The sequence below is a fragment of the Crotalus tigris genome, unplaced genomic scaffold (genome assembly GCF_016545835.1).
Source record: "Crotalus tigris isolate CLP2741 ecotype Arizona unplaced genomic scaffold, ASM1654583v1 scf7180000019975.31288, whole genome shotgun sequence".
NCBI lineage: Eukaryota > Metazoa > Chordata > Lepidosauria > Squamata > Viperidae > Crotalus > Crotalus tigris.
Genome location: NW_024097802.1, coordinates 5774 through 31288, shown reverse-complemented (window position 1 = coordinate 31288; position 25515 = coordinate 5774). Strand labels below are relative to the sequence as shown.

At 50.6% G+C, this 25515-nt stretch overlaps 1 protein-coding gene and 1 long non-coding RNA gene across 4 annotated transcripts; one reads left to right on the top strand and one right to left on the bottom strand.

Moving 5' to 3' along the window:
* The first annotated feature begins 995 nt into the window (after nt 1-995).
* Nucleotides 996-18058, top strand: LOC120318032 (protein MTSS 2-like). Of its 3 annotated transcripts, none has more exons than XM_039365223.1 (11): nt 996-1174; nt 1405-1479; nt 2286-2294; nt 5254-5411; nt 7662-7769; nt 9233-9330; nt 10053-10179; nt 11060-11134; nt 12306-12482; nt 13351-13516; nt 14289-18058. In XM_039365223.1, exons 1-11 carry the CDS (start codon nt 1090-1092, stop codon nt 15053-15055), a joined length of 1845 nt encoding a protein of 614 aa, XP_039221157.1. In that variant the 5' UTR covers nt 996-1089; the 3' UTR covers nt 15056-18058. The 3 variants fall into 3 exon arrangements, with proteins under 3 accessions (XP_039221157.1, XP_039221156.1, XP_039221158.1); XM_039365222.1 differs by having other exon boundaries at nt 13348-13516; XM_039365224.1 differs by lacking the exon at nt 2286-2294 and having other exon boundaries at nt 13348-13516.
* Nucleotides 18059-22826: 4768 nt separating this feature from the next.
* On the bottom strand, nt 22827-23495 carry LOC120318031. The gene is made up of 2 exons (XR_005559394.1): nt 23462-23495; nt 22827-23255 (listed from the first exon to the last, which is right to left on the bottom strand). It is a non-coding gene; the product is annotated as an uncharacterized LOC120318031 (long non-coding RNA).
* Between the last annotated feature and the right edge of the window lie 2020 nt (nt 23496-25515).

The window sequence follows — 25515 nt, the reverse complement described above, 5'->3', positions numbered from 1 at the left end:
TTTGGGGGGGAACTGAAGGAAGGCCTCTTCCTGGGCCAGTCTTGCTCCTGCTGCTCTGTGGCCAATTCCCCCAGGCCAGGGGGCCCTTCCTGTACCCCAGGCAGGTCTAAAATGTGTAATCTCCCTGTCCCCCTTCCCCTGGCGATGGAACTCCTGGGCATTTTTCTGACATGCAGAGCAGAGGTAACTGCAAAACCTGCAACCTGTGGAGTTAGGGAGATCCACTGGACTGCTCAGAAGCCTGGCTGGCATGTCAGTGAGCAGTGGGTCTTCTGCTGCAGTCCGGATCAGAAAGGCAGGGCATGCTGGCTCTCTGCTCAGGAAAGCCTTCACTGGGCTCATTCCGTGCCCTTCCCTTTAGACCTGGGCCCAGAAGGACTTCATGCCCAGTGGAAACAGGAGGGACTGGGGATGAAGGGTATTGAGGTTCTGCTTGGTTCTAGAAGGTGCCACTTGGCATGGCAGCATTTTACATGCACACGCACACACACGTATACACAGCCTGGGTGTTGTTCAAGAGGGAACCCATTTCCAGGCCCGCTTTGTTTAGGTCAGTGGTTCTCAACCTGTGGGTCGGGACCCCATTTGGGGTCGAATGACCATTTCACGGGGGTCGCCAAACAAAACAGTCCGCCATTTTCTTCCCCTTTTCCTTAGCTGTGCTACTCCCTTTTATTCTATTGGCTTTTGAAAGCCAATAGAATAGACTCTCTTGAATAGAGTCTAATTCTATTGGCTTTCAAAAGCCAATCGGAATTGTCCAAGCTGTCTCTGCCCTGCTGAGCCCGCCAAAAGTCCCATTCTGCAAACGGTGCTGCACCAGTTGAGTAGTCCTCGACTTACGACCGGTTGAGTAGTCCTCGACTTACGACCGGTTGGGGGTCATGGCATTAAAAAGGTTGAGAACCACTGGTTTAGGGCAAAAGAAGAGAAAGGTGACTTTCACTGGCTGGAGGTTTCCTCATTCCCCTCCTCCTGGGGCTGCTTCAAGAAAAGGGGTAGCTGCTCTGCTGCTCTTCTTGGCCCTGGCCAGGGGAAGCCACCTCTCTGAGGCTCGCCTGTTCCTTTCTCTGTGGCTGCAGCGCCCTCATGGAGAGCCTGATCAACCCCCTACAGGAGAGGATAGAGGACTGGAAGAAGACCGCCAACCAGCTTGACAAGGACCATGCGAAAGGTAGAGCTGTCCTGTGGAGCCAGGGGCTCAGGCCACGCAGGAAAGGAGGCTGGCAGGGCGCGTGGGCATCTGGGGTGACTGGGAGAAAGTTGTGGGCTGTGGCCCTCGGTGCTTGTCTTCCGCCCCGAGGAAAGCCTATGGCTGTGGCCTGGGGACCCGCTTGTTGGCCACACAGGGGAGACAGCAGCTGAGGTAGGAGCTTTACGGTGGCCTCTTTCCTGCCTCTTCAGAGTACAAACGAGCCCGTCATGAGATAAAGAAGAAGTCTTCTGACACACTGAAACTTCAGAAGAAAGCACGCAAAGGTGAGGATGTGAGGGTGTTGAAGGAACATTGGGCGGTACTGAGGGAGTGAAGAGAAGCTGTTTGGCATCTCCATGGAAGAGATGATGTGCAGGGAGAGCGGCCAGGCGGGGACGGTGGTGGTGCTGGTAGAGCTGAATGTGCTTCCCCTCAGGACAGGAAAAGTGCAGCATTAGTTGGAACTTGCATCCTTGAGAGATTTCAGCTGCTGCTGCTCTCAAGGCTTGAAAACTAGAAGGCCTGGATGGCAGCTCACATCTAGAATGTCAGAAAGACGCTTGACGGTGACACCTGGAAGCCACCTTCCCTCTTCCCGTGTCTATCCTTGGCCTGAGCCTTCCTGGCCAGAGGATTTGAAGCTATCGAGACCCAGCCGGCAGGAGGGCTGCAAGCCAAGGAGAGGACGCAGCATCTGAGCACCTCTCCATTGGCTTTCCCTGGACTGGCATGGAAAGGAGCAGATGTTTCCAGAAGTTCTGCATCTACTACTTTTTGGGGGGGGGGGAAGGAAGCTCCTTTGAAGATTGTCTGGGACCTGAAATGTGCTCAGGGTGGTTCTTTGGCACATTCTCCAATTTCGCTCTGCCATCCTGCAGGGTCCTCTGCTCAGGGGAATCTCATGTTCATTCCAGATGTGATTGAAAAGCTACGGTAATCGCTGAGAGGGGAAGGGGCAGTTTGCAGTAATGTGGGTGCCTCACTGGGGGAAAGCGTTTGTTTTGTAAGAGGCAAAGTGGTTTGGATACCTGCCTTTTTTCACACATTCTTTCTCTCTCCTTTTTTTTTCCCTTCCCACATTCCTCTGTAGAGCTTCTTGGTAAGTCAAATATTGCCAACCCAGCTTCCTCCCTCCCTCCTTCCTGGCCGTTGCTTTGGGATCTCCTCTTTCACCATCCCACCCAGCTGGGCCTGAAATGGAACGAAGCCTCAAATGAGGGGCCACCACCATAGCTGGATCCCTTGAGGTTCACAGACCTGACTGCAGTTCCAACTTGGTTCTCCTTCTGAGGGAAGCCCTTGCCTTCCCCTTGCTCCAGGGATTACCACAACCCATCTCAGGAAGCCTGATGAAGCCATCATTGTGTTAGGTTAGCTCTGATCTTATATTGTAGAGGGCCACATCGAGAAGGGAGAGCTGGCTTCAAGATCCCCACATTGACAACTTGTATAAATTGCTTCCCAACCTTCTTTTCTGCCCTGCTGGCAAATCTAGTGTGCACACGCACTTCATTGACCTAAATGCAGCATTATAGGACCCTGTAGGTCAAAGGGGCCATCAAGCCAGACACGAGACTGAGCCCAGAAATCCAAACTTCCTGACCGTTAGATCTCTAGCCTGCGAAGAAAAGCCCGCCAGTTCTCTAGGTCATTGGTTCCATAGTCCAGCTTGTTTTCATCAGGAATTTTTAAACCGTACATAGGCAGATTAGAACATTTCTGTATTGCCGTAATTCATCGCAACTCAAGGCCACTTACATGGTAAACTTTAAATTGAAATCTGCCTCCTTGTTCCTCAAGCTTGTTATTCTGGGTCTTTCCCTGTTGGTACGAGATAGTACCAGTCTTACTAATATTAAGAAACATATAATAAAGGATCCAGGCTGGGTTTCATTTCGGGCCTGTGCAAAATCCTCACCAGCCCCTCTCCTCCTCCTCCTCCTCCTCCTCCTCCCTGGTCCAGCTCTCCTCTCTTGGGATTTCAGCAGTGGGACCAATGCTGAGATCCACCTTCTGGGATCCCCAAGAGTACCGGTGAAAGCAGAATGGGCCAAGCTGTGATACGTGCTCAGATCTCCATTTTCAAAAGGGCACCTTTCATCCTTCTGAAAGGGCGAAACAAATTAGCTAACTTCCAGCTATTTACTCAGCCCACCTCTGTGTCGGTTTGAACTTGGCTGACAAAATTATTTCTGTGTGAAATGGCCTGTTTACCTCAGTATTTTTGCTGCCAAGCAGGATCTCAGCCTTGGCTCCCCAAATCCTTGGCTGTTTCCAGACTTCCCTGATTCTTCTCATGGGGGTGGCTCCCCCCCTCGCCATCCATGCATGTGGGCTGCTGGCAGTTGTGGCGGGAAGCCTGTTTGAAAGGGAATAGGATCCACCTACCCCTCTTGCTGTGACCAGGTGGGAGCCCAGCGAATATTGTGCCTGGCTCTTGTGCTGTAAGTGGGGAGAAAGACACACACACACACACACACACACACACACACACACACACACACACACACACACACAGTGATTCTGTATTAAGAGGCCATGTGGGAGCTGGGCCCCACAGCAATGTATTCCCCCTGACCACACGGGGTGTGGGTGTGGGTGGAGAGGCTACTCTAGAAGACCCGACCAACTCTGCTCTTCTGCATTTTGGAGTGCCACCCTTTTATCTGGCCTCCCTGGGGTGAAGTAAGGCCAGTCTCTCTCTGCCCTGCTGCTCATTCTCCCTTTTAGTCCAGAACCCAAAGGGATGGGTGGGTGACAGTGCCCACTGCCTGAGGAAGGGACCAAAGGGATCTCCATCAAGGAGGAGGCCAAACTCCATCTTGGGGGGCTCAGAGCGCCAAACAGCTTGGAAAGCCGATGAAGGCAAACGCGTTCTGCACTCGAGCAGAATCATTCCAGCCTCAGCCCAAAGGATGGAGTTTGGGAAAGGAAAGGCGCCCCTTAAGAGACCCGACTGAACACCTTCGGGTGTTTGGAAGTTGTAAGAGAGCAGCCCTGCAGGGCATTGTGCCTCGAACCCTTTCTTATGTGGAATTATTGCATGTTTTCTGGAAGAGCTTTAAGATGGAGGCCGGCGTCCTCCGAACCTCCTCCTCTTTTGGAAAATACTTGATCACCAGATCATTCTGCCCTGCTTTCGTGGCCGAAGGTCTGCCAGCCAGATGGAGGACCTGTTGTGGAGTGCTGAGAAATTAGATGGCAGAGGAGCTACGTGCTCTTGTTTGCTACATGCTCTTGTTGGCACCAAGCAGAAGGTTGACCTGAATGGTCAAGCCATATTGGAATATATTATTACTGGGCAACATTTTAGTGAGCGTTAGCAGGCACCTGTCAGTAAATGGAGCTTCCTTTTTTTCCTGAAATGGAGCCATAACCTTTTACAACCAGCAGATGCCACATACGGCGTTGCTCTGAGGACTGGAGCAGACCAGATTTCCCATAAGATTTTGTAAGTTGGCATTTTTTTGGCAAGACAGTGGACAAGCTTTGCAAGATTCATCTAATGAGTTTGACCAGCAGTGGGTCAGTGTGTGGGAACAAGTGATTTTCTTAGGGTATTCTCTGAAATAAGCCATCATATTAAGCCATTACGTTTTTTTGGAAGGCTTTAGCATGTCATGGGACTCAGTTATTGTGTTTTCTTTTCCCTGATTTAGATTTATATGAACACAGTAAATTATTTGGGAACTTATATGAATAGTTCTATGTGTGAATAACAGAACACAGGTTGAGTTTATATCTTTAGAAATGCCTGTTTCTTCTCCTATATGCACTCCATACATTTCATATCCCACTCTGATCTTGCCTCCTGTCTACGTGCTGCATTGTTTTTATTATTATGAATAGTAATAGTAATATGCCATTTGACTCCCAATCGTTTAATTCTAGAGACCTTCAGCTGCAGAAGTAGGCCTGGTGCAGCTTGTTTGATGTAGTGTGTAGCAGGTTTTGTCCCAGCATGACACCTGCGGGAAGCCAGAGCTACGCCCAAGGACACCCGTGGCCCAGGGTTTGGGTAGAGAAGCCACGAGGCTCTCATCTGCTGTTGTTTATAGGCAAGGGGGACCTGCAGCCTCAGCTGGACAATGCCCTGCAGGATGTGAACGACCTGTATCTCCTCCTGGAGGAGACAGAGAAGCAAGCGGTCTGCAAGGCCCTGGTGGAGGAACGGGGACGGTTCTGCACCTTCATCGCATATCTGCAGCCGGTGGTGGTAGGTCCCTTGTTTCCATGGTCAGACGCAGCTCTTCTAGGGACTGGGCAACTGACAGCGGTCCAAGGGATTCCCCACCCTTTGTTCAGGCAGATCTTGATTTTTAAGCATGTGAACAATTGGCTTTTGTTGCCCAATTATAATGCCGTTATCGGTTTAGTTCTGCTGGTGCCTGCCCTCAGATTAGTCCCGTATCCTGCTTTCAGGCAAGTAAGGTGGAAGCTCTTGCACTAAAGGGAACGTATGTCCAGGGCATTCTATTGAGCTACTCCCAGGAATGCTGGTGAGTGCCAAACTTTGTATCCAGAATCTGGACAATCTGGATGTGATGAAAAGGAAGGTCACCTCTCAGGTGCTTGGATACCAGATGCTACCCCACCCAACCCTGAGGGTCTGGGGTGGGAGTTGAGGTGGAGGAGAAGGAGGCTTTCCTAGACTGGCCCTTGGTTCATCCAAGAGTGGCATCTGCGGAATTAGAGACGAAGTAGGATGTTTATTGAAAATTCCAATTAAGAATTTATCTCAGCTTTTTCTTCAACTCCTTTGTCTGATTTTTTTTTAATCCTATGAATATTGGGATAAATATTAATTCTTGTCTGGAAGATGCTCCCTCCTCACCCTTCTTCTCAAGAGGGATTTCCAGGGCAAAGGGGTGCCTGGTGGCAGTAAACTAAACAGACTGTGCCCACAAGGGGGAGGAGGGTTGCATGAGGGAGCTGGGTGTGGGTGGGCAACCCTCCTCCCGTGCAGTTCCATTCCCCACACGGAAACGCCGGGATGGGCCAGGACAAATTTTAGGAGGCCTTAGGTAGATCCCTTACTCAATGCAGTTCAGGTGGCCTTTGGGGCACTGAGGGGGGCACTGTGTCTGGCTGTGTGGTGGGAGCAGCAGCCCCCTCCCCCGAGTTCCAGATTAAAAACAAAATGGCCTGTCTCTGTCACCCCCAGGAGCTGCTGGTGTGGCCCCAGTACTCCATCCTTTTCCCATCATCCTCTGACCTCCTAGAAAGTCCTGCTGGTCAGCCCAGCATTTCCTTTCTCATGGAATCCAGCCAGGCTGCCCGTCGATGGGACCCAACAGCAGCCTCCCTTCCACTGTTGTTCTTGCATCGCTGTGAGACCAGCTGCCCTCCCTCCCTCCAGAGATAAGACAGAGGCTTTGGTAGACCCCTCCTCCATAAATGCGCCAGTCTCCTCAGAAGTCATCCCAGGGAGCTGTCTCGGGCCCCGGGCTCTGGGGCTAGCAAGTCAAAGGGTTGGGCTGACCTTTCCCATCCCATAGAGGAGCAGAGGCGCTTCAGGAGGAAGGAAAGTCCTAGAAATCCAGGATGCTACTGAGGAAGGATACTGCAAACATACGATCGATCGCTTGCCAAAGAATTCTGAGTAGAGAATTTGACTTGTGGCTCCTCTCCTCCCAGCTGACGCTTCACTTGGCCCGAGCAGATGAGGCCGGAGAGTTCTGTAGCTTTGGTGCTTGGCAACCCACTTGCAGTAACTTATCGTAACAATATTGGCACCTGCTGCCAAATTTGGTGTCAACCCCGTTCTCGTTTTTCATTAAGCTTTTTTGAAGGTTTGAATGTTTGTGGTTCTCCATAAGATCACATATACAAATTCCCAAATTGCTCTTTTTGTTTACTGTTCTTGATTCTGAATTTTAAAAAGATTTTCTTTGGACTATAGGGAAGAAAGTTTGCCTGGAATGATTTTTTTAATTCAATTTTAGTAATGTAACTATAATCCCAGCAGGTTTCATATAGATTAACCTGAGTTACATTTCTGAAATTACACAAAACCTCAACTGGCAGATCCAGCCCTTTGTGGCTTTTGCATAGCCTGTTGAGGACCAACTGAACTGTAGTAACAGAGTGGAGAGAAGGAACAAACAGGAAATGGAGAAGAAGCTTGGAAGTCTACAGATCAGATGAGAGGTTTCTTGGGGCTGAAGTGTCATGGGAAATATACACGACCTCAATACATACCTACTGTTGCCTCTGCCAAAAAGAGGCTCCCTTCTTCTCATGAGAGTCTTGCCATCTCTCTCTGGCATTCTGAAGCTGAAGTGGGCACACTGGGTGACACATTGGCCCCAGGGACAGTGAAAGTGGGGCTCACCTTGACCTTTCCTCCTGGCCTTCCCCAAGTAAAAAGCAAGCTCTGGTGTTGGGGGGGCGCTGGTTCTCTCCTGATTCAAGGGTCTTTTCTCCACATGGCCAAGGGCTCATCCTTTCCTTTATCCCTTGGCAGAATGGAGAGATCACCATGCTGGGAGAGATCACCCACCTTCAGAGCATCATTGATGACCTAGTGGTGCTGACAGCAGATCCACATAAACTGCCAACAGCCAGTGAGCAGGTAGGAAAGCACAAACGCCAGGTGATGTGGTGGACCATATTCCCAGGATGGCCTCGAGCTGAAGGGGGCATTGGAGGCCAGCCCCTTCCTCCCTCTTAGCGCAGGGATCCAGGCAGGGCTTGCAGCTTCCAGGGAAGAGGTTGGGCCCACCAGTCTAGCTCCCTGCTCTGATTCTACTGCTTTTCATCAGAATCTGTGACTTGAAACTCTGTGCTCTTCCATACTCTGCGCTCAGAGAAGAGGTTCTGGTCTGCTTGCACCTCTTGAAGAATTTAAAATACGGCCAGGTGTTTTCTTTCCCCCTCCCTTTCCCCCTCTTTTTTCTCAGAACTAAAGTTCCCATAAGAGGTCCACACTTGACTGCCTTTTCCTCTGGTTGCTTTTCTGGTTGCCTGGCTTTCTTAAAGGGGAGCCTGGTCATATTAAGTGACCAGGGCACAAAAGCCTGGAGCTGCTCTTCTGACCTACAATGATTGATGATGATGATGATGATATCCATTCAGTAGTAACTTTCTGTGGAGGCAACCTTACCTGGTACTTACATGACAAACCGTACTCAAGGGATAGTCCTCAATGGTACTACATGCACGTGGAGAGAAGTAAGCAGTGGGGTACCACAAGGCTCCGTCTTAGGCCCAGGACTCTGGAATTTCAGTTGCTAAGCAATGTGATCATTAATCAAGTCATCACGTGACTGGACCCAATTTTGCAATCCTTTTTACTCCAGTTATTAAGTGATTCACCACAGTCATTAAGTGAATCACATGGCCGTTAAGCGAATTGGACTTCCCTCACTGACTTTGCATGCTTGGAAGGTTGCAAATTGTGATCACATGACCGCAGAATGCTGCAGTCGTCATAAATGTGAGCTGGTTGTTAAGGGCCCAGATTGTAATCGTGTGGTCACGGGGACAGTGTGATGGTCATAACTTCAAGTTATGATGGCTTTTTCAGAAGCCATCGTAGCTTCAAATCATTATAAAATGGTCATAAGTTGAGGCCTACCTGTATCACCATTCTGGGTAACAATCCTGCCTCGGGACTTCAATCAGTTCAAAGAAACTCAGAATACTGAGGGTTATTGCTCTCTATATCTTATAGTTTAAGCCATTAGCAAACACGAAAGGCAAGTTAAGATAGGAAAAATAATTCCAAAAGATTGCATTCTGGGCAGCTGGATCCAGGAAGGCTGAGAAGTTCATGAAAGTGATCTCGGGCCCAATGGCTTCACACAGCCACCTGCTTGAACTGTTTCCTCTGGAGCAGTTGAAGGCGGACAGGCCTTCCGCTTTGTTGTGGCCAGATCCCTTCCTGGCCCAGCAGAGACTCATTCCTGCTGGCAGCTCTGCAGGCAGCCCGGGCCTGGTGGCCCCAGAGCAACTCCAGATGAGGCACCTGTTCCTTGGAGCTAAGCGCTAAAGGGAGCCCAACAGGGACCTGGCTCAAACGACTTTCTCTTGCAGGTGATCAAAGATCTGAAGGGCTCTGATTACAGCTGGTCTTACCAAACCCCTCCATCTTCCCCTGGCAGCTCAGGGTCCCGCAAATCCAGCTTGTGTAGGTATGTTTGGGTCAGCTAATGGGAATCTCTTTTTCCCCGTTAAATGGCGTATAGCAGGAACAGACTCCTCCTGGGCTCAGATCTTGCAAAGCTTGAGTAGGTTCAGCAATACCCCAGCTATAACCTTGTCTTGATGGCCAGAGTCCTTGTGACGTACCAATACTTCCCAAACTGAGTTGCCTTGCAATAAAATCAAAGGGAGCCACACATGGGCAGCTGTGGCCAGCATTGGCCTCGAACGGGATATGACAAATGATCTCAAGCAATGGCAGCTCTCTCCGTCAGGTCCAGCAAAGGGTGGAGCTTTTTGTCATTGACGGTGAAGTAATATCTGTCAGCTGGAAGTATCTGGGAAAAGTTTTGCTCCAGTCTTTAAGAATGTTGCTCTTGATCTCACCCCCAAATTCTTGAATGCGCTTCTGCCTTTAGCTGAGGAAAGAATTAAAATACATTGGAGTATTTGTGTAAACTGGGACATATATAAGTCTCCTGTCATAAGATTCAGCGTATTTATTGATCCCAGCTGAAGAGGAAGAGCTGACTTCTTGAAGGCTTCCCTCCCCCAGGGGTACAATGCCAGCATGAGCAAGGCATGTAAAGGAACACTTGGCTTACCTTGCCTAAGGTACTTCTGACATTGCAACCAATGTCATCCTGCTTCGCCTCATGGGGGCTCCCTAGATGCCCAGCATCTCACCTGGTTTCACATTTTATTCCCATAGTGTGGCACAACCGGTAAATGCCAACACCCGCCTGTCCAGTGTCTCGTCACACGACTCGGGCTTCATTTCGCAGGACGCCACCTTCTCCAAGCCTCCCTCGCCAATGCCCTCGGACATCACCAGCCAGGTGAGCTAAGTGCAGACAGAAGGAACCGTGGTCCCATTTGTACCGTTGACTACCCCCCTCCCCAGCCAGGTAGGCTGGTGCCATCTCCTGAAAGAAGCTGGGGGCCGCCTAGGGACCTCTTCCTCTCCTGGGAGCGATTCGGGATTTTCTTTCCTTGGCCAGCCCCCTTGGAGTCTGATTTGTACAGGGAGGGCTGTCCCTTTGCATCGGGGTGTCCCTCGGGAAAGGATTGGGCCCGTTCCTTTTTGAGGAAGAAGGTGAGCCGTGAGGGAGCCCGAGGAACTCTGAGCCTGGGGGGAGCTGGAGCCCCCTTGGAGCTGCTGCCAGTGGGAGCCCCTTCTTGGACTGGGAGAAGAAGAGGGCCTCTGTGGCTTTCCTTGCCCAATTCAAAGGCCAACGCTGGCACGACTGCAGCAGATCTCCAGAGGTGGCCCTGGCACGAGGACAACGACCTGGGGGTCTTCTGGCTTCGGGGGGCTCTCAGGATCCCTCTGGTTGCTTACAGTTCGGGAGCCGGAAGTCAGGAGGAGGGAGAGTCCAGTTCTCAGGAGGTCTCTGTCACCGCAGGCAGAAGGGGGGACAAAGACATGGAGGCTTCTCCCCTTTCTCCCAGCTGCCTGCCATTTTCATTTCCTCCTGTGCCTGGGCCTTGTCCCGTCTCCTCCATTGTCTTCCCAGCCTCGGGACAGTCCAGCCCCAGATGAAATGTCCCAGGGTGGCATGGGGAAGGAAGCTGCTGCTGTTGCCCCGCATGTCAGTCAAGCTGCCCTCTGTCTCTGCTGCTGCCGTTGCCCCCACCATCCTCTATAACAGGTTCTTCTCTTCCTTTCTGTGCATGCCTGTTTTGCTGCTGCCGCCGGTCTGCCTTGGGGCGTGCCAGAAGTCCTCCAGCTCTGCATCGTCCGAAGCCTCTGAAACATGCCAATCTGTTAGTGAATGCAGCTCCCCAACCTCGGTTAGTTCTGGCTCTGCCACTGGACTGTGTTCGGGTGGCCAAAAGGTGTCGCTTGAGTTCCCCCTCCCTTTCCCTCCCCCATTTTATTTTGGGGCCCACCTGCACCTGGTGAAGAGTTTGTGCATGCCACAAAGCTCTTGGAGGGCGGACGCACGGCCTTGGCCCCCTGCCCCAGTGCTGGTTTGGCTGCTTTCTGCTCTGTGACCAGCCGTGACCCTGGACTCCTTGGCCCTGAAGCCTTGCCAGCCTCAGCTGGCGGGGCGTCCACTCTGCACTTGCCAGGAGCTTCCTTGACGTTCAAGAGACCAAAGCTCTGTCTCTGTGAGCGGCTTGTAGCAGCCAGGCAGGAGGGCCAGGAAAGAACACCTGCCGTGGGGAGCATGCGGTCCCTGCCCTCCGGCCTGCAGGCACAAGGACCCAGCGGGCACTTCCCTCCGCTGGGAGTTCGATCCCTTTGAGCAGTCCTGCCCTGCCCTGGGATGGACCAGTTCTCCTCCCTCAGCTGCCACCCCCCAAGCTCAGCAGGGGTGCAGAGGCCTTTCCAGCCTCTCCATCTTTAGAGCTGCTTTTGTTTTCAATCCTCGGTCCTCCTTCCAGCCTTCCACTCTCTGCAGAGGAAACTCATCCCTTAGCAGATCTTTGTGGAGCTTGAGATCCAGCCCTGTGACCTCCTTGCAGTCCTTTGGCCAAGACCTGAGAAGCTCAGGGCACCTTCCTAAGTATTAAGCGGCCTCAGGAAAGGACTGGGCAATGTGGCAGAGGCTGGGCAAACTGCCAAAAGGTTGCCATATCTTTCATAAACACCTGGTTAGGATCTGGATTAAAAGGAGACTAAACGAAATGCCTTCATACACAAGACCCCCACTTATCGATAACTGTTTTGGAGCGTTCTGCTTAGTGGAAATGGCCAGAGTATCTGACCGGCTGCTCCAGGGGATACCCAGGGCCCTAGCGCAGCAGAGTGGTCTGGATGCTTGACTTCTGTAAAGCCAGTGGGTGCCAACGTGGCCTCTTTGTGCTTCGGTGGCGTCTCACAGGCCGAGTGAGACGGGCCCCTCGAGGCTCAAGAATTGCCCTGTCCCCTTCCCTGCCTCCGGGGGCCTCTCCTCTCTTGCCTGGCTTGGTCTCGCAGTGCTGGGATTGCCAGTGACGCCGGCTTTGTGCTTTTCAGGATTGGTCCAAGCTCCCCCTCTACGAGCAGCCGGGGGCAAATCTTCTGCCACGCAGAAAGGATCGGGTGGAGCTTCTCCGGGAGGCAGAACCAGGCTTGCCCCCCCTGATTTATCCGGGGCTCAGCTTGGAGGATGGTCCTAGACCTCGCCTGTCCCCAGCCTCCATTGCTGCCAAGGTACGGCCAGACCCCAGGAAGCCCCCCTTGGGCCACCTCGGCTGGTCTGGGGGTTCATTTGGGGCTTCATTTGGGCCGCTGCCCAAATCTCTGCTGAGCCATCACTGCCCAGCCTGCGATCCCAGATCCAGGCAGATTCCAAGGACAGACCAAGTGGAAGACCAGGAACGGATTTTATTTCTGGGTATTTGAATAATTGGAATAAAATAAATTGTTCACTTCCAGTAGACAAAGCAGAAGGTGGGGCAGTTGGGGGGGGGCACTAAATTGAATGGGCCCAATTTTGAAAGTGTTTGGAAAAGGGATTTTCCAAGGATGAGGCCTCTGCCCCCCTCACCAGGTGGAGTCAAGGCAGGTGGCTCTCTGCAGAAGAGGGGCCGAGCAAAGGGTCCCCACGCTTGATCCTGGTCCCCAGGTAAACGATCCCAGAAGGCTTAAGCAGCCAATGAATGCAGCAGCCTCTGGCCCTGGCAGGTGTTCCTGAAGCTGTGAGTCAATGCGGAAGTAGCCAAGGAACTGGGGGGGGGGGTCCTGAGGACTGTGTTTGTCTTTCTGGCTCTCTGTCTAAGCTCAGAAGCCTTGCTAATTGTAGCCCCCTCCTCCCCGCTGCCTAAGCAAGGTGCTCAGGGCGCAGCCAGAGTCAGGACTATCTTGGCAGCAGTGAGGCGGCCTTGGGATGCTGACACCAAGGAGAGGACCCACCCCCATTCCTGGCCCTGGCCTCAGAGGCCTGCCAGCCTGAGCACAGGAGCCCTGCTTAGAGCTGAGGGCGTGGGGCGCTGCTGCTGCTCTCTATCATCTCTCCCTCTACCTACCTACCTACTTACCTAAGTGCCTGGGCCCTGACCTTGTTTTCCCCTCACAGCAGCACGGGGAGGAAGTGTCTCCAGCAGCCAGTGAGCTGGCCATGGTGCTGACTCACAGCCTGAGCCTGGAGCACCAGAAAAGCAGCCGGGATAGCCTGCAATTCTCCAGTGGCTACAGCACCCAGACCACCACCCCATTCTGCTCAGAGGATGCCATTCCCTCTCAAGGTAGGAGGCTGGCTTCGGTGGGGGGGGGGGCGCCTGGCTGGCATGCTAAGGGGCTCTCCAAGCCACTGGAGAGGATCCAGGTGAGGAGGGTTGGGCATCTCTGGCAGATCCCTCATAGCCAGAAAACAGGACCCTCCTTTGATGGGGAAGTCCAGAGTTGGGAAGGGTCTTCCAAAAGGCCAAGGGGCAGAAGCAGCTGCTCTCGGCGAGGCAGGACCTTCTTTGGCCTTCCCAGGAGTCCCACCCCACCCGTCGCGCACCTGTCCTAAGCAACCCCTGTTGCTGGCTGAAGGCCTTGCCCAGCTCTTCATTTCTCCCAGCAGTGGAAAGAAGCACCAGGCAGGTGGGCTTTAAATGAACTCCAAGCTTTGATTAATAGGGTGCAGGCCGAGTCAGGACTCCCTCGATGTACCCCCTACAATATGTCTTGTCTCAGGTAGTAACCTGTGCTTGGGCAGCTTTGTGCTGAAGCATGAGGGGTGGCTTTGACTCGGGGGTTCGGCTGGCAGGGGTGTGGCCTCCAGAAATTAATGCCACAGAAGCTCAGATTACTTATGTTAACTTTGGACATAGTCATACAATGACTCTGCTTACTCCCCCTCACCCATGCGCCTAGGAATTAGGGAGGTCTTATGTGTGTGTCGCACGCACATGCCTCGTCCTTGTTTTGCACTGAAGCCTATTCTAGACAATGGCCCATTTCTGCCATTTCTCTTACTCGCTGTCCTTTGCCGGTCCTTGCTTCTGATGCATCCACCTGTCACTTCCTCAGGTTCAGAGTACAACTGCTATTCTGTGAATGGGGATATGGAGGGAGACAACCAGAACGAGTTAGACAAATCCTCAACCATCCCTCGCAACAGCAATATTGCTCAGAATTATCGCCGGATGATCCAGACTAAGCGACCAGCTTCAACAGCCGGCCTGCCCACTGGCACTGCCTTGCCAACTGGGACCATGCCAGGCGTGGCTACCATCCGTCGCACACCTTCCACCAAGCCCACAGTTCGCCGAACTGTCTCCAGTGCTGGTCCGATTCCCATCAGGCCCCCCATTGTCCCTGTCAAGACCCCCACTGTGCCTGACTCGCCCAGTCACGCCGGCCCCCTCCGGATGGGCAGTGAAGAATGTGTCTTCTATGCCGATGATGCCTGCTCGGCACACAGCCTGGACTTCACCAAAGTCTCCCCCAAGAGGCTGAGCCTGCCCAATGCCAGCTGGGGCAGCAACACCCTGGAAATCTCAGTGTACACTGGGGCTGGGAAGCCTTCCACAGAAGAGGAGCAGCAGCTGGCCGCCAACCGCCACAGCCTGGTGGAAAAGATTGGCGAGCTGGTGGCCAGCGCTCATGCCCTGGGAGATGGCCAGTTCCCTTTCCCCACAGTGTACTCAGACCCTGGTCCTGAAGAACAGACCCCCAACCTTCCTCTGGCTGCTTCCAGCGAGCCCCCCACTGAAGACATGCTGGTGGCCATCCGCCGTGGTGTGCGTCTTCGTCGAACCATCACCAGCGATAGGTCAGCGCCACGGTTTTTGTGATTGCTCTGGCCAGCTGTTGACCTGAGCTCCTTCTGAGCACAAGGCACCCAGCCTCAGCAAAGGACTGGGCAACATGGCAGAGGCTGGGCAAACTGCCCAAAGGCTGCCATGCCCTTCACGGACACCTGGTCAGGATCTGGGTAAAAGGAGACTAAATGAAATGCCTTTATTAAACCACAGACAAGACCCCCGCTTATTGATAACCGTTTTGGAGCTTGTTTTCTACCTTGTTCCATCCCTTGCGCACTTTCTTTTTGGTTTCATCCACAGCAAGCCGGAAAACCGACGCCTGCTACCCCTCCAACTTGGAGCACCACACAAAACAGAGCTCGTTTCCCATGGAAAGAAAACCCTCCTGTTCTGTTTTCTGGTTCTTCTCTGTGTCTTCTCGTCCTCCAAAAGACATCCAGTGCCTCCCCGAGATGTGGACTGCAGGCTATGTGAGGAGCAGGACCACTTCCTGGGCTTCCTTGAGAAGGGCTTTCTCTTGGGAGGGGCTCCTAGTTGAGGGGGTCTCTCAGGTGAGACTGTTTCAGGGAGAGGACTTAATTTCCTTAAGAAGGGGCTCTTCCTTGCCCAATCCAGTCCCCATGTCTGGCTTGAGCTGCACGGAGGCCAGAGGCCTCCCTGGGGCAGGGCAGGCAGTGCAAGCAGTGTGCTTTGAGGCATGATTTACAGCACGATTTGCATGGAGGCACATGGGCACATTGACTCCCCCGAGCCTTTTCTGTGGCAGAATGCAAGAATGCCTGTCGAAAAAGAGGGTGGAGATCAGGCCAGGTACAGATGTGGGGAGGATTCTGCCTCAAGCAGGAGTGGGCTTCACAGGCCTTTCTTGAAGGGGGAGAGTTCTGGTGAAGGACCAATGCCAGGGTGGGGCATCTTCAGCACAGTGCTTGCCTCAAGCCATCTAAAGGCCTCAGGTCCCCTGGATCTGGGATGTAAAGGAGGCTGGTTTGAGGGAACATCAGGGTAGCTGCCCTTGGGCAGGTACCTCTCTTCTCAGACCAATCTGGACTCTTGATCAACTAAACAAAAAGGGGTTCAGGAGATGCTCCTTTGCTTGATGCTTTGGGGGAATCGTTTGAACAGAGAAAAGCCCTCAGCTCTGCGACTACGATTGGTCTGGCAGATCACCCTGACTGGTGCCTTTGGTTTGACATGCTGGTGCCGGCTGGGTTCACATGCTCCACAAAGCCAGTCTTGGCTTGATTTCAGCTCCACATGATGTGCAAGGCCACCCATGGCACTCAGAATCCTCTTCCACAAGGCTGAGCCACATGGCCTGGCTCCCTTGGAAGAGCACAAGCGATGCTGAAGCTGTACCAGAGAAGGGGAGAATGGCCGAAACACAAGAGGGACTGGAAACGGCTCCTCTCTCTCCTTTTGGGAACCTACAGCAATTTCACGGTGGGATGGTTTTGACGGCCAAGGATGGAAGCTACGAGGAGAGCCATGGCCCAGACTTGCTCAGCTTCGCCCAGTGGCCTGAGCCATTGACCTGCCTTGGAGTGAGATTTCATTGCGCCTCTCCTTGGCCTCTGCCTGCGCCTGGGCTACTTTTGTGGCAGCCATGCCTGGGCTCTGTCCTGCCTCGGTTACCTTTCCACATTGTTCATTCTTGTCTCATCAAACAGTTCTGCACTTTCATCCCCAGACCGTGTTGCATCAAAGAGGCTCGCCTCATTGTATAGTCCCGACCAGTTTTGTTTACAGATGTGGAATCTGCCTATTTTTGTAGTTGACAGGAAGATTTTTAATGGGAATGTTGGCAGAAATGATGCCAAACGTAGCCATAATGCATTTATTCACAGCTGATGTGCGATGCAGCTTTTCCATGGTCTGCATCCAGATCTAAAGAGATGTGAAGGCATCTGCTTCTCCTAAGTGCTGACCTGGTGACCTTCACTTCTCCCTGAAACTAGAAATTAGTCTCTGTTGGCAAAAGGAAAGTGATGGCAGGAAAGAGAAGATGGTTTTGAAAGGTTGGAGAGAACGGAAAAGAGTGGAAACTGAACGGCGTAGACACACAAAAGCTTTGAGAAAAGCTGCCTTGCCTTGGGCAGAGCTAGGAAGGAGATTGCTGCATGTGTGGTTGCAGGTTGCAACTCTGCTCGTTCTCCTGTTTTTGGTTGCAGCTATTTGATGCTGTGGTACAGGGGGCATCCAGAGGTCAACATATGATACACATGAGCACGAAGCGGAGAGAACAAAATTGAAACTGAATGTTTGCTGCTGTTGCATCAATTAAGGATTCCAGTATGTTCACCAGTAGGGAAAAAAGTACATTTAGAAAACTTGAGTTATTTCAAGAAGCACACATCAAATTTAAGCATAGAACTAGGACATGTAGGGTAGAAAATTTTAGGGCACTGATTTTCCGAACCTGGTGTTGGGACTTCCAGTTTACACCTCTGGAGAACATGAAGTCTTCTGAGGCCCTGTTCTGAGGGGTAAAGAGCTCGGGGCAGGAGAGGTTCTGCAGTGGGCCCAGAAGGGCTGGGGGCTTCCTTGGCAGTGGAGAGGCAGCCTGTCCCCCCAAAGGCCTTTGAGGGGGCAGCATCCCAAGAGGAAAGCTTACCTTGTACATAGCTGTTTCCTCCCCATCCAGTTCCATCCACCTGTGTGTGCGCATCATTGCAGGCCCGACTCTTTGCCTCGTGTGATAATACTTTCGTTTTAACATGCCTGCCCTCCTGTGGTTTCCACACACCTCAAACGTGACCGTGAGATCCTTGCTTTTTGCTTTTCCCATTTGATTTGTACAAGGAGAAACAAACCTTCTAAAATGTCCTTCAGTTGATGTAACTGTCCTGGTGCTGTTAACTTGTTCTTCCTTCCCATCCCATAATTTATTTTCCTTCTAGCAGTCCGAGCTTCGCCACATACGCCCTTTCTTCCAATTTAGTTACGTAATCTTTTTTTCATTCAAAATAGCCACCGCTACAGGTAACAAATGCACTGTGAAGATTTCAGTATTAATAAAAGTTGTACTGCAATTAATGCAAATGTTGCTCCTCTTTATTCTATCCTGATTAAAAAGAAGTGTAAAGGTTTGTCAGTTTCTTCAACCCCACAATTACCCAGCCAAAATCATCTCTACATTTTGCAGCACAGCAGATATTCTTAGATGGCTAGACAGAACTGCCTTCAGCCCCAGTTGATGCGGGATATTGGATGATCATGGCTGCGCCTACATCCAGAATGAGAGCCTTCACTCCCAGCATTGCGGTGAAGTTGCCAAAAGCATTTGTGAGACAACTGTCCAGTCTGGCTGAAGCATTTAGTCCAGTTTGTTGATAAGGCCACCTCTGCAGCACAGTTGCCGTTTCTGATCTGTTGCGCTGCTGCACTGGGCTGAAGCTACGGCACCTTCCTTCCCTCTTTGTCTGGAATGGTGTAGGGTTCCCTACATATTACTAATATTAGGTTATCTTATTCTGCCCCTGTGTCGCAGCAAAAGGCCCTCCCATCGCCCTGTTAATATTAATAAGGCGTTAATAAGAAAGGGGGGGGAAATCCCATTTAAAAGGTTTCTTTCTTTCGGTGGCCGCAATGCCCGTTTTTGACCACAGGAGGGCACAATTTTCCATCCCATAGCTTTAGCTTGGAGTCCATGGTAGGCTTTTTTTAATGGTCTCCATCCTATAGCTAAGGCAGGGGTAGGCAACCTTGGCTCTTTGATGACTGGTGGACTTCAACTCCCAGAATTCCTGAGCCAGCCCTGCTAACTGGTCAAATCAGATACTGCAGCCACAAAAATAAACCTCTTTAATGGCGTTTTAAGATTATTATTCTTTATTATTAAAACCTTATTAATATTAATAAGCCACAAAGAGCCATATGTGGCTCCAGAGCCGCAGGTTGCCAACCTGTCTCGTAGGGGCACTCGGAGTACACCTTTGATAAAGGAATATACATAATAAGCAAACACCTATAAAACTGAGTTTAGTCAAAGCAGCAAAGCCTGCCCTCCTGTGGATGAGAGAGAGGGAGAGAGAGGGGGGAGGGAGGGAGGGAGAGAGAGAGAAACCTAAACTGTTATGTAAAGCACAAAAAACTTCATTGGAAGTTTATTTTGGTAGAACAGGACATTTCTGAATATACCAAACCCCCAAATCCTTACAAAAGATGATCCTCGGTGATTTCGGCAAAGGGCAGGAGCACAACGTGCCCAAGCTCCTGCTGCAGGATCCCAAATGTAGTGAAGGAAGACTCGAAAAATACTTTATTGTTCTGCATCATATCTTCCAAGCGTTACCCAGTTGCAACAGTTTGTACAACAATTCAAAACATAATACAGTCTTACAGATAAAATACATAACAGCATAATCCAATATTTTAAGGATAAAAAGTCACACAAAAATTACAAAAGCAATGATAAAATACCATGGGTTAAATAGTTCACTAATTTAAAATGACATTTTTGACAAAAGGTGAGGTGTAAAAGGAACCATAGTTGTCATCAAAAGATTTTTCTCAGAAGAAAGAAAACACACCTTCAGTGTTCAAATACATAAATATCACAACAGGTATCTCTTGGTGAAGAGATGGTGATAAGAAAGAATACATAAAAACAGGTAAAAGATAAAACTTGTCTACCATAAGCATCACAACTACTTAACAACAGTAAATCAGGAGTAAAACTGAGTTGTATTACAAAAAATAAATGTCAAACAGAAATTTCAGGAACAAAAAGACAAATGTGTGTGACAAAAGAAATCAAAATTCTTGAGGTGACCGCCATACTGTGTGTCATGTTTAATATTTATCAGTCAAAACATAACTTACACATTTTAAACAACAGCCGTGGATAAAATTATTCCAAACAGAAATCTTTTATCAATCACTGGCCACACCAGACATTAAAAAGAGCGGTTGAGGTTTTCTGTCTGGTTCTAAGAACTATGGCTGTGGCTAAATTTATGCCAGGCAGAAAACTATAAAATCTATTATCAATCACCGGCACACCCAGCGTTAAAAAGGGCCATTGAGATGCTTTCTGGTTCTAAGAACGACCATCGTGCCTAAATTAAGCCAGGCAAGAAATCTACTCACGGTTTCAATGGCCACATCTAGAATTTAAAAGGGTCACACAGATTTATTTTCCAGTTCGAGGACATAATGTTTCACTCTAGCAAAAAACTAGTTATTAATTTGTAGAGATGGCAATACCTCGTATTAAAGTGTGTCACCAGGTTTACTTTTGGTTCCAAGAGATCTGGCTGCAGCTGACATTATTTCTCAGGGTATGAGGTTGGGAGGGAAGCGATTCAAAAGGATTCCCTTCCAGTTTGAGACTCAGCTAGGGCACCGGAGGAGGCTTGTAGTTGAGCGCTGTTGACTCCTCCAGTGTGACTCGCCCTGGCTGCTCACTCAGGTACTGAAAGGGTCTCCCTCCCAGGGTGGGTCTCACAGAGTGTGTGCTCAGAGGCTGGACGAGCCTGGGAGCGTCTGGCTGCCTACTCATTCAGTGTGAGTTTCACAGAGTAGTAACTCAGGGGCTGGAAGACCCGTCAGGAGTGCCTTGGCATCACCTCTGTGAGTCAGGATGGCCTCAGCAGCAGTGCAGCCTTTTGCCCAAGAAATGCAGCCCATCAACTCACCCGTGCCCATTTACAGCCAGCTTTCCTCCTCCACTGCCCTCCCGCAGCCGTTCTCCACGGCCAGTGGGCCCTTGGCCCTCTGCCTGTCGCCCTTCGGCCCGGCCAATTCACCCAGATACCGTTTGTCCTGGGTCTTTGTCTGTATGGGACAAATAGCCCACAGCCAACTGGGTGGCAGGCAGGAGCCATGGTGCTGCGGGGGCAGCGTGCAATGAGCAATCCCAGGGGCTGGGGGGGGCAGTTGTGATGCAAGATTTTTTAAAGTGCTGTGGCTGCTCTGCATGTTTTGGGGCCTTGCAGCTCTGACCCCAGAATCGGAAGGAGGGGGACTGGCAGCAGAAGTAGCAACCACCGGGGCCACTTGGGGGAGCAGTCAGACAAGAGTGTGTTGGGGAACGAGGGAGGGAGGGAGGGGCACCTCAAGGGGGCTTCACAAAGACAGCTTGACTCGCAACTCAAACGAAAGAGAGGAGGAGGAGAAAGGCCGGAGCAGCTTCTGCCACAGCCAGGGAGGCGGGTTAGGGGGGCACACAGGCAAACAGCAAGGCCAGCGTGGCTTCTACCCACCCTTCCCTCCCACGACGGGTCACAGTTCCAACCCCCAAGCCCATGCCATTTGCCTCCCTTCCCTCCCACAACGGCGGCGCACGCAGTCCCATCAGCCCCAGCCTTTGCCATTTGCCCTCCCTTCCCTCCCACAACGGCGCACGCAGTCCCATCAGCCCCAGCCCTTGCCATTTGCCCTCCCTTCCCTCCCACGACGGCGCACGCAGTCCCATCAGCCCCAGCCCTTGCCATTTGCCCTCCCTTCCCTCCCACGACGGCGCACGCAGTCCCATCAGCCCCAGCCCTTCCCATTTGCCCTCCCTTCCCCCCCACGACGGCGCACGCAGTCCCATCAGCCCCAGCCCTTGCCATTTGCCCTCCCTTCCCCCCCACGACGGCGCACGCAGTCCCATCAGCCCCAGCCCTTGCCATTTGCCCTCCCTTCCCTCCCACGACGGCGCACGCAGTCCCATCATCCCCAGCCCTTGCCAGTTGCCCTCCCTTCCCTCCCAAGGCGCAAGCAGTCCCATTAGCCCACGCTTCCCTCCCATGACGCTCCAGTTCCAGCAGCACACCCGCCCTCTGTTTGCCTGTGTGCCCCCCTAACCCGCCTCCCTGGCTGTGGCAGAAGCTGCTCCGGCCTTTCTCCTCCTCCTCTCTTTCGTTTGAGTTGCGAGTCAAGCTGTCTTTGTGAAGTCCCCTGGAGGTGCCCCTCCCTCCCTCCCTCGTTCCCCAACACACTCTTGTCTGACTGCTCCCCCCAGTGGCCCCGGTGGTTGCTACTTCTGCTGCTAGTCCCCCTCCTTCCGATTCTGGGGTCAGAGCTGCAAGGCCCCAAAACATGCAGAGCAGCCACAGCACTTTTTAAAAAAAATCTTGCATCACAGCTGCCCTCCCCAGCCCCTGGGGTTGCTCATCGCATGCTGCCCCCGCAGCACCATGGCTGGGGGCTATTTGTCCCATATAGCCAAAGGCCCGGGACAAAGGGTGTCTGGGTGAATTGTCCAGGCCGAAGGGCGACGGGCAGAGGGCCAAGGGTCCACTGGCCGTGGAGAATGGCTGCGGGAGGGCAACGGAGGAGGAAAGCTGGCTGTAAATGGGCTGAGGCGAGTGGCAGGGGGCGAAGGAGGCGTGACCAAGGGTCCATGCCTAAACATGGGGGGCGGTGCAGATGGAATCAGGAATAGTGCATCTCTTTTGTCTCTCGGGTTTCATGGACTGCAATGATCATGATCATCATTGACCAGTGAGGGAAGCGATCCAAAAGGATTCCCTTCCAGTTTGAGACTCAATTGGGGAGCCTCAGGGACCAGGAGAGACTTCCAGCCGAGGGCTGTTGACGCCTCCAGTGTGATTCGCCCTCGCTGCTCACTCGGGGACTGAAAGAGAGAGACTTCTAGTGTGAGTCTCAGAAAGTATCTGCTCATGGACTGAGTGAGTCTGGGAGCCGATAATTATCCACATCCATTCGGTGTGAGTGTCACTCAAGCTCAGGGACTGAAAGACCTCTAAAAATGAGTCATCACTTTTTACAGGATGGATTGGCATGTGGAATGCTTGTGTGGCCCTTCTCAAGTTCTAAGAAGTACAGCTGTGGCTAACATTACACTAGGCCAGAATACTAATTACTGTTTTAATAATCAGTGACCAAGCCTAGCAATAGAAAGGGCCATAGACATTTTCTTTTGGGTTTTAAGAACCATTACCAGGCCTAACAGTAAGGAGGCAAGAAAAGTATGGAATCTTATGTACATCATGGAACACACCTAGAATGGGCTAAAAATACAACAGGCAAGAAAACGAGAATCCCTATTATGTAGCAATGGTTACAGATAGGATTAAAATGTGTAGGGTGGTGTGATCATGAAAGTGCCTTACATTTTCAGCGATTGTTCTAAAGGTCAGTTTTGACATAATTGGTGAAATAGCATTCTTGGTGGAGATCATGTTCATTCTTGCGTTCCATTCCTTCTTCCTCCTTTTTCACCATCAACACTGCAGGCTGACAAGTGAGTCTTCTGTCTTCTAGGATGGTGTAGAGTACATGCCTTTGAGATAAAAAAAAAATCAACATTACTTCAGCTGCCACTGAGGTTTTACACCTAAGAAGGCACAATACACTGTGGTTACTATTACCTCAGATGCAGGTGTTACCCCTACTTACCTAGGAAGAATAGACCATCAAATAGTGGAAAACCAACCCCCCCCCCCATATCCTAAAGCTTTGAAGGAAACAAGACTCAATGAAACTTACCTCACAGCGTAGGAGGCGCCATCACAGCCAAAGGCTAATAGGGCTTGAGCTGCAGACATTTTCTTGCTGTCTTGGTTCTTCTTTTTTCTTTCTTCGCCTTTGTTTCTTCCTTCGACGTGTCTCTTCTGAGGAACATTTGGCAACAGGGTGCAAATGTTCCTCCCCTCAATCTCAGGGACTCTAAAGCTACAAAATCTTTTATAGATCGACGGCCACACTTAGCATTAAAAAGGGCCGTTGAGGCTTTCTTTCTGGTTCTAAGAACCATCGCCATGGCTAGAATTATGCCAGGCAAGAAAGGTATAAAATCTATTATCCATCAATGGCCACTGGAGACATTTTCTTGCTGTCTTGGTTCTTCTTTTTTCTTTCTTCGGCTTTGTTTCTTCCTCCGTGTCTCTTCTGAGGAACATTTGGCAACAGGCGTGCAAATGTTCCTCCCCTCGATCTCAGGGACTCTAAAGCTACAAAATCTTTTATAGATCGACGGCCACACTTAGCATTAAAAAGGGCCGTTGAGGCTTTCTTTCTGGTTCTAAGAACCATCGCCATGGCTAGAATTATGCCAGGCAAGAAAGGTATAAAATCTATTATCCATCAATGGCCAGACTTAGAATTAAAAAGGTCCATTGAAACTTTTTTTCTGATTCTAAGATCAATCGCCATGGCTAAAATTACGCCAGGCAGAAAACTATAAAATCTATGATTAATCACTGGCCACGTTGCTCATTTAAATGGGCCACTGAGAGGTTTTCTTTCTGGTTCTAAGAACCATAGCCATGGCTAAATTTACACCAGGCAGAAAACTATAAAATCTGTTATCAATCAATGGCCACACCTAGAATTAAAAGGTCCATTGAAACTTTCTTTCTGGTTCTAAGAACCGTTGCCAGGGCTTAATTTATGCCAGGCAAGAAAGATATAAAATCAACTATCTACAAGATCGTATTCATTCTTGATTTCCATTCCTTCTTCTTGTACTTTTACCATCAAAGCTGAGTCTTCTGTCTTCTAAGATGCTGTAGTACATGCCTTTGAGATAAAAAAAAAATCAACGTTACTTCAGCTGCCACTGAGGTCACAATACACTGTGGTTACTATTACCTCAGATGCAGGTGTTACCCCTACTTAACTAGGAAGAATGGACCATAATTTTTTTTTGGGGGGGGACCATTGACCTCCCTCCATATCCTAAAACTTTGAAGAATACAACTTACCTCACAGCGTAGGAGGCGCCATCACAGCCAAAGGCTAACAGGGCTTGAGTTGCAGACATTTTCTTGCTGTCTTGGTTCTTCTTTTTTCTTTCTTCGCCTTTGTTTCTTCCTCCGCGGTGTCTCTTCTGAGGAACATTTGGCAACAGGGTGCAAATGTTCCTCCCCTCAATCTCAGGGACTCTAAACCTATAAATTCTTTTCTAGATCAACGGCCACACCTAGCATTAAAAAGGGCCGTTGAGGCTTTCTTTCTGGTTCTAAGAACCATCGCCATGGCTAGAATTATGCCAGGCAAGAAAGGTATAAAATCTATTATCCATCAATGGCCAGACTTAGAATTAAAAAGGTCCATTGAAACTTTTTTTCTGATTCTAAGATCAATCGCCATGGCTAAAATTACGCCAGGCAGAAAACTATAAAATCTATGATTAATCACTGGCCACGTTGCTCATTTAAATGGGCCACTGAGAGGTTTTCTTTCTGGTTCTAAGAACCATAGCCATGGCTAAATTTACACCAGGCAGAAAACTATAAAATCTATTATCAATCAATGGCCACACCTAGAATTAAAAGGTCCATTGAAACTTTCTTTTTGGTTCTAAGAACCGTTGCCAGGGCTTAATTTATGCCAGACAAGAAAGATATAAAATCAATTATCTACAAGATCATATTCATTCTTGATTTCCATTCCTTCTTCTTGTACTTTTACCATCAAAGCTGAGTCTTCTGTCTTCTAAGATGCTGTAGTACATGCCTTTGAAATAAAAAAAAAATCAACGTTACTTCAGCTGCCACTGAGGTTTTACACCTAAGAAGGCACAATACACTGTGGTTACT

Excerpts from the sequence above, each read along its gene's own strand:
- LOC120318032 (XM_039365222.1), top strand. The coding sequence starts at position 1,090 with ATGGAGAGCCTGATCAACCCCCTACAGGAGAGGATAGAGGACTGGAAG. Across the intron at positions 1,175-1,404 it reads TGACAAGGACCATGCGAAAG|AGTACAAACGAGCCCGTCAT; the intron begins GTAGAGCTGTCC and ends CTGCCTCTTCAG. Across the intron at positions 7,770-9,232 it reads TGCCAACAGCCAGTGAGCAG|GTGATCAAAGATCTGAAGGG; the intron begins GTAGGAAAGCAC and ends TTTCTCTTGCAG.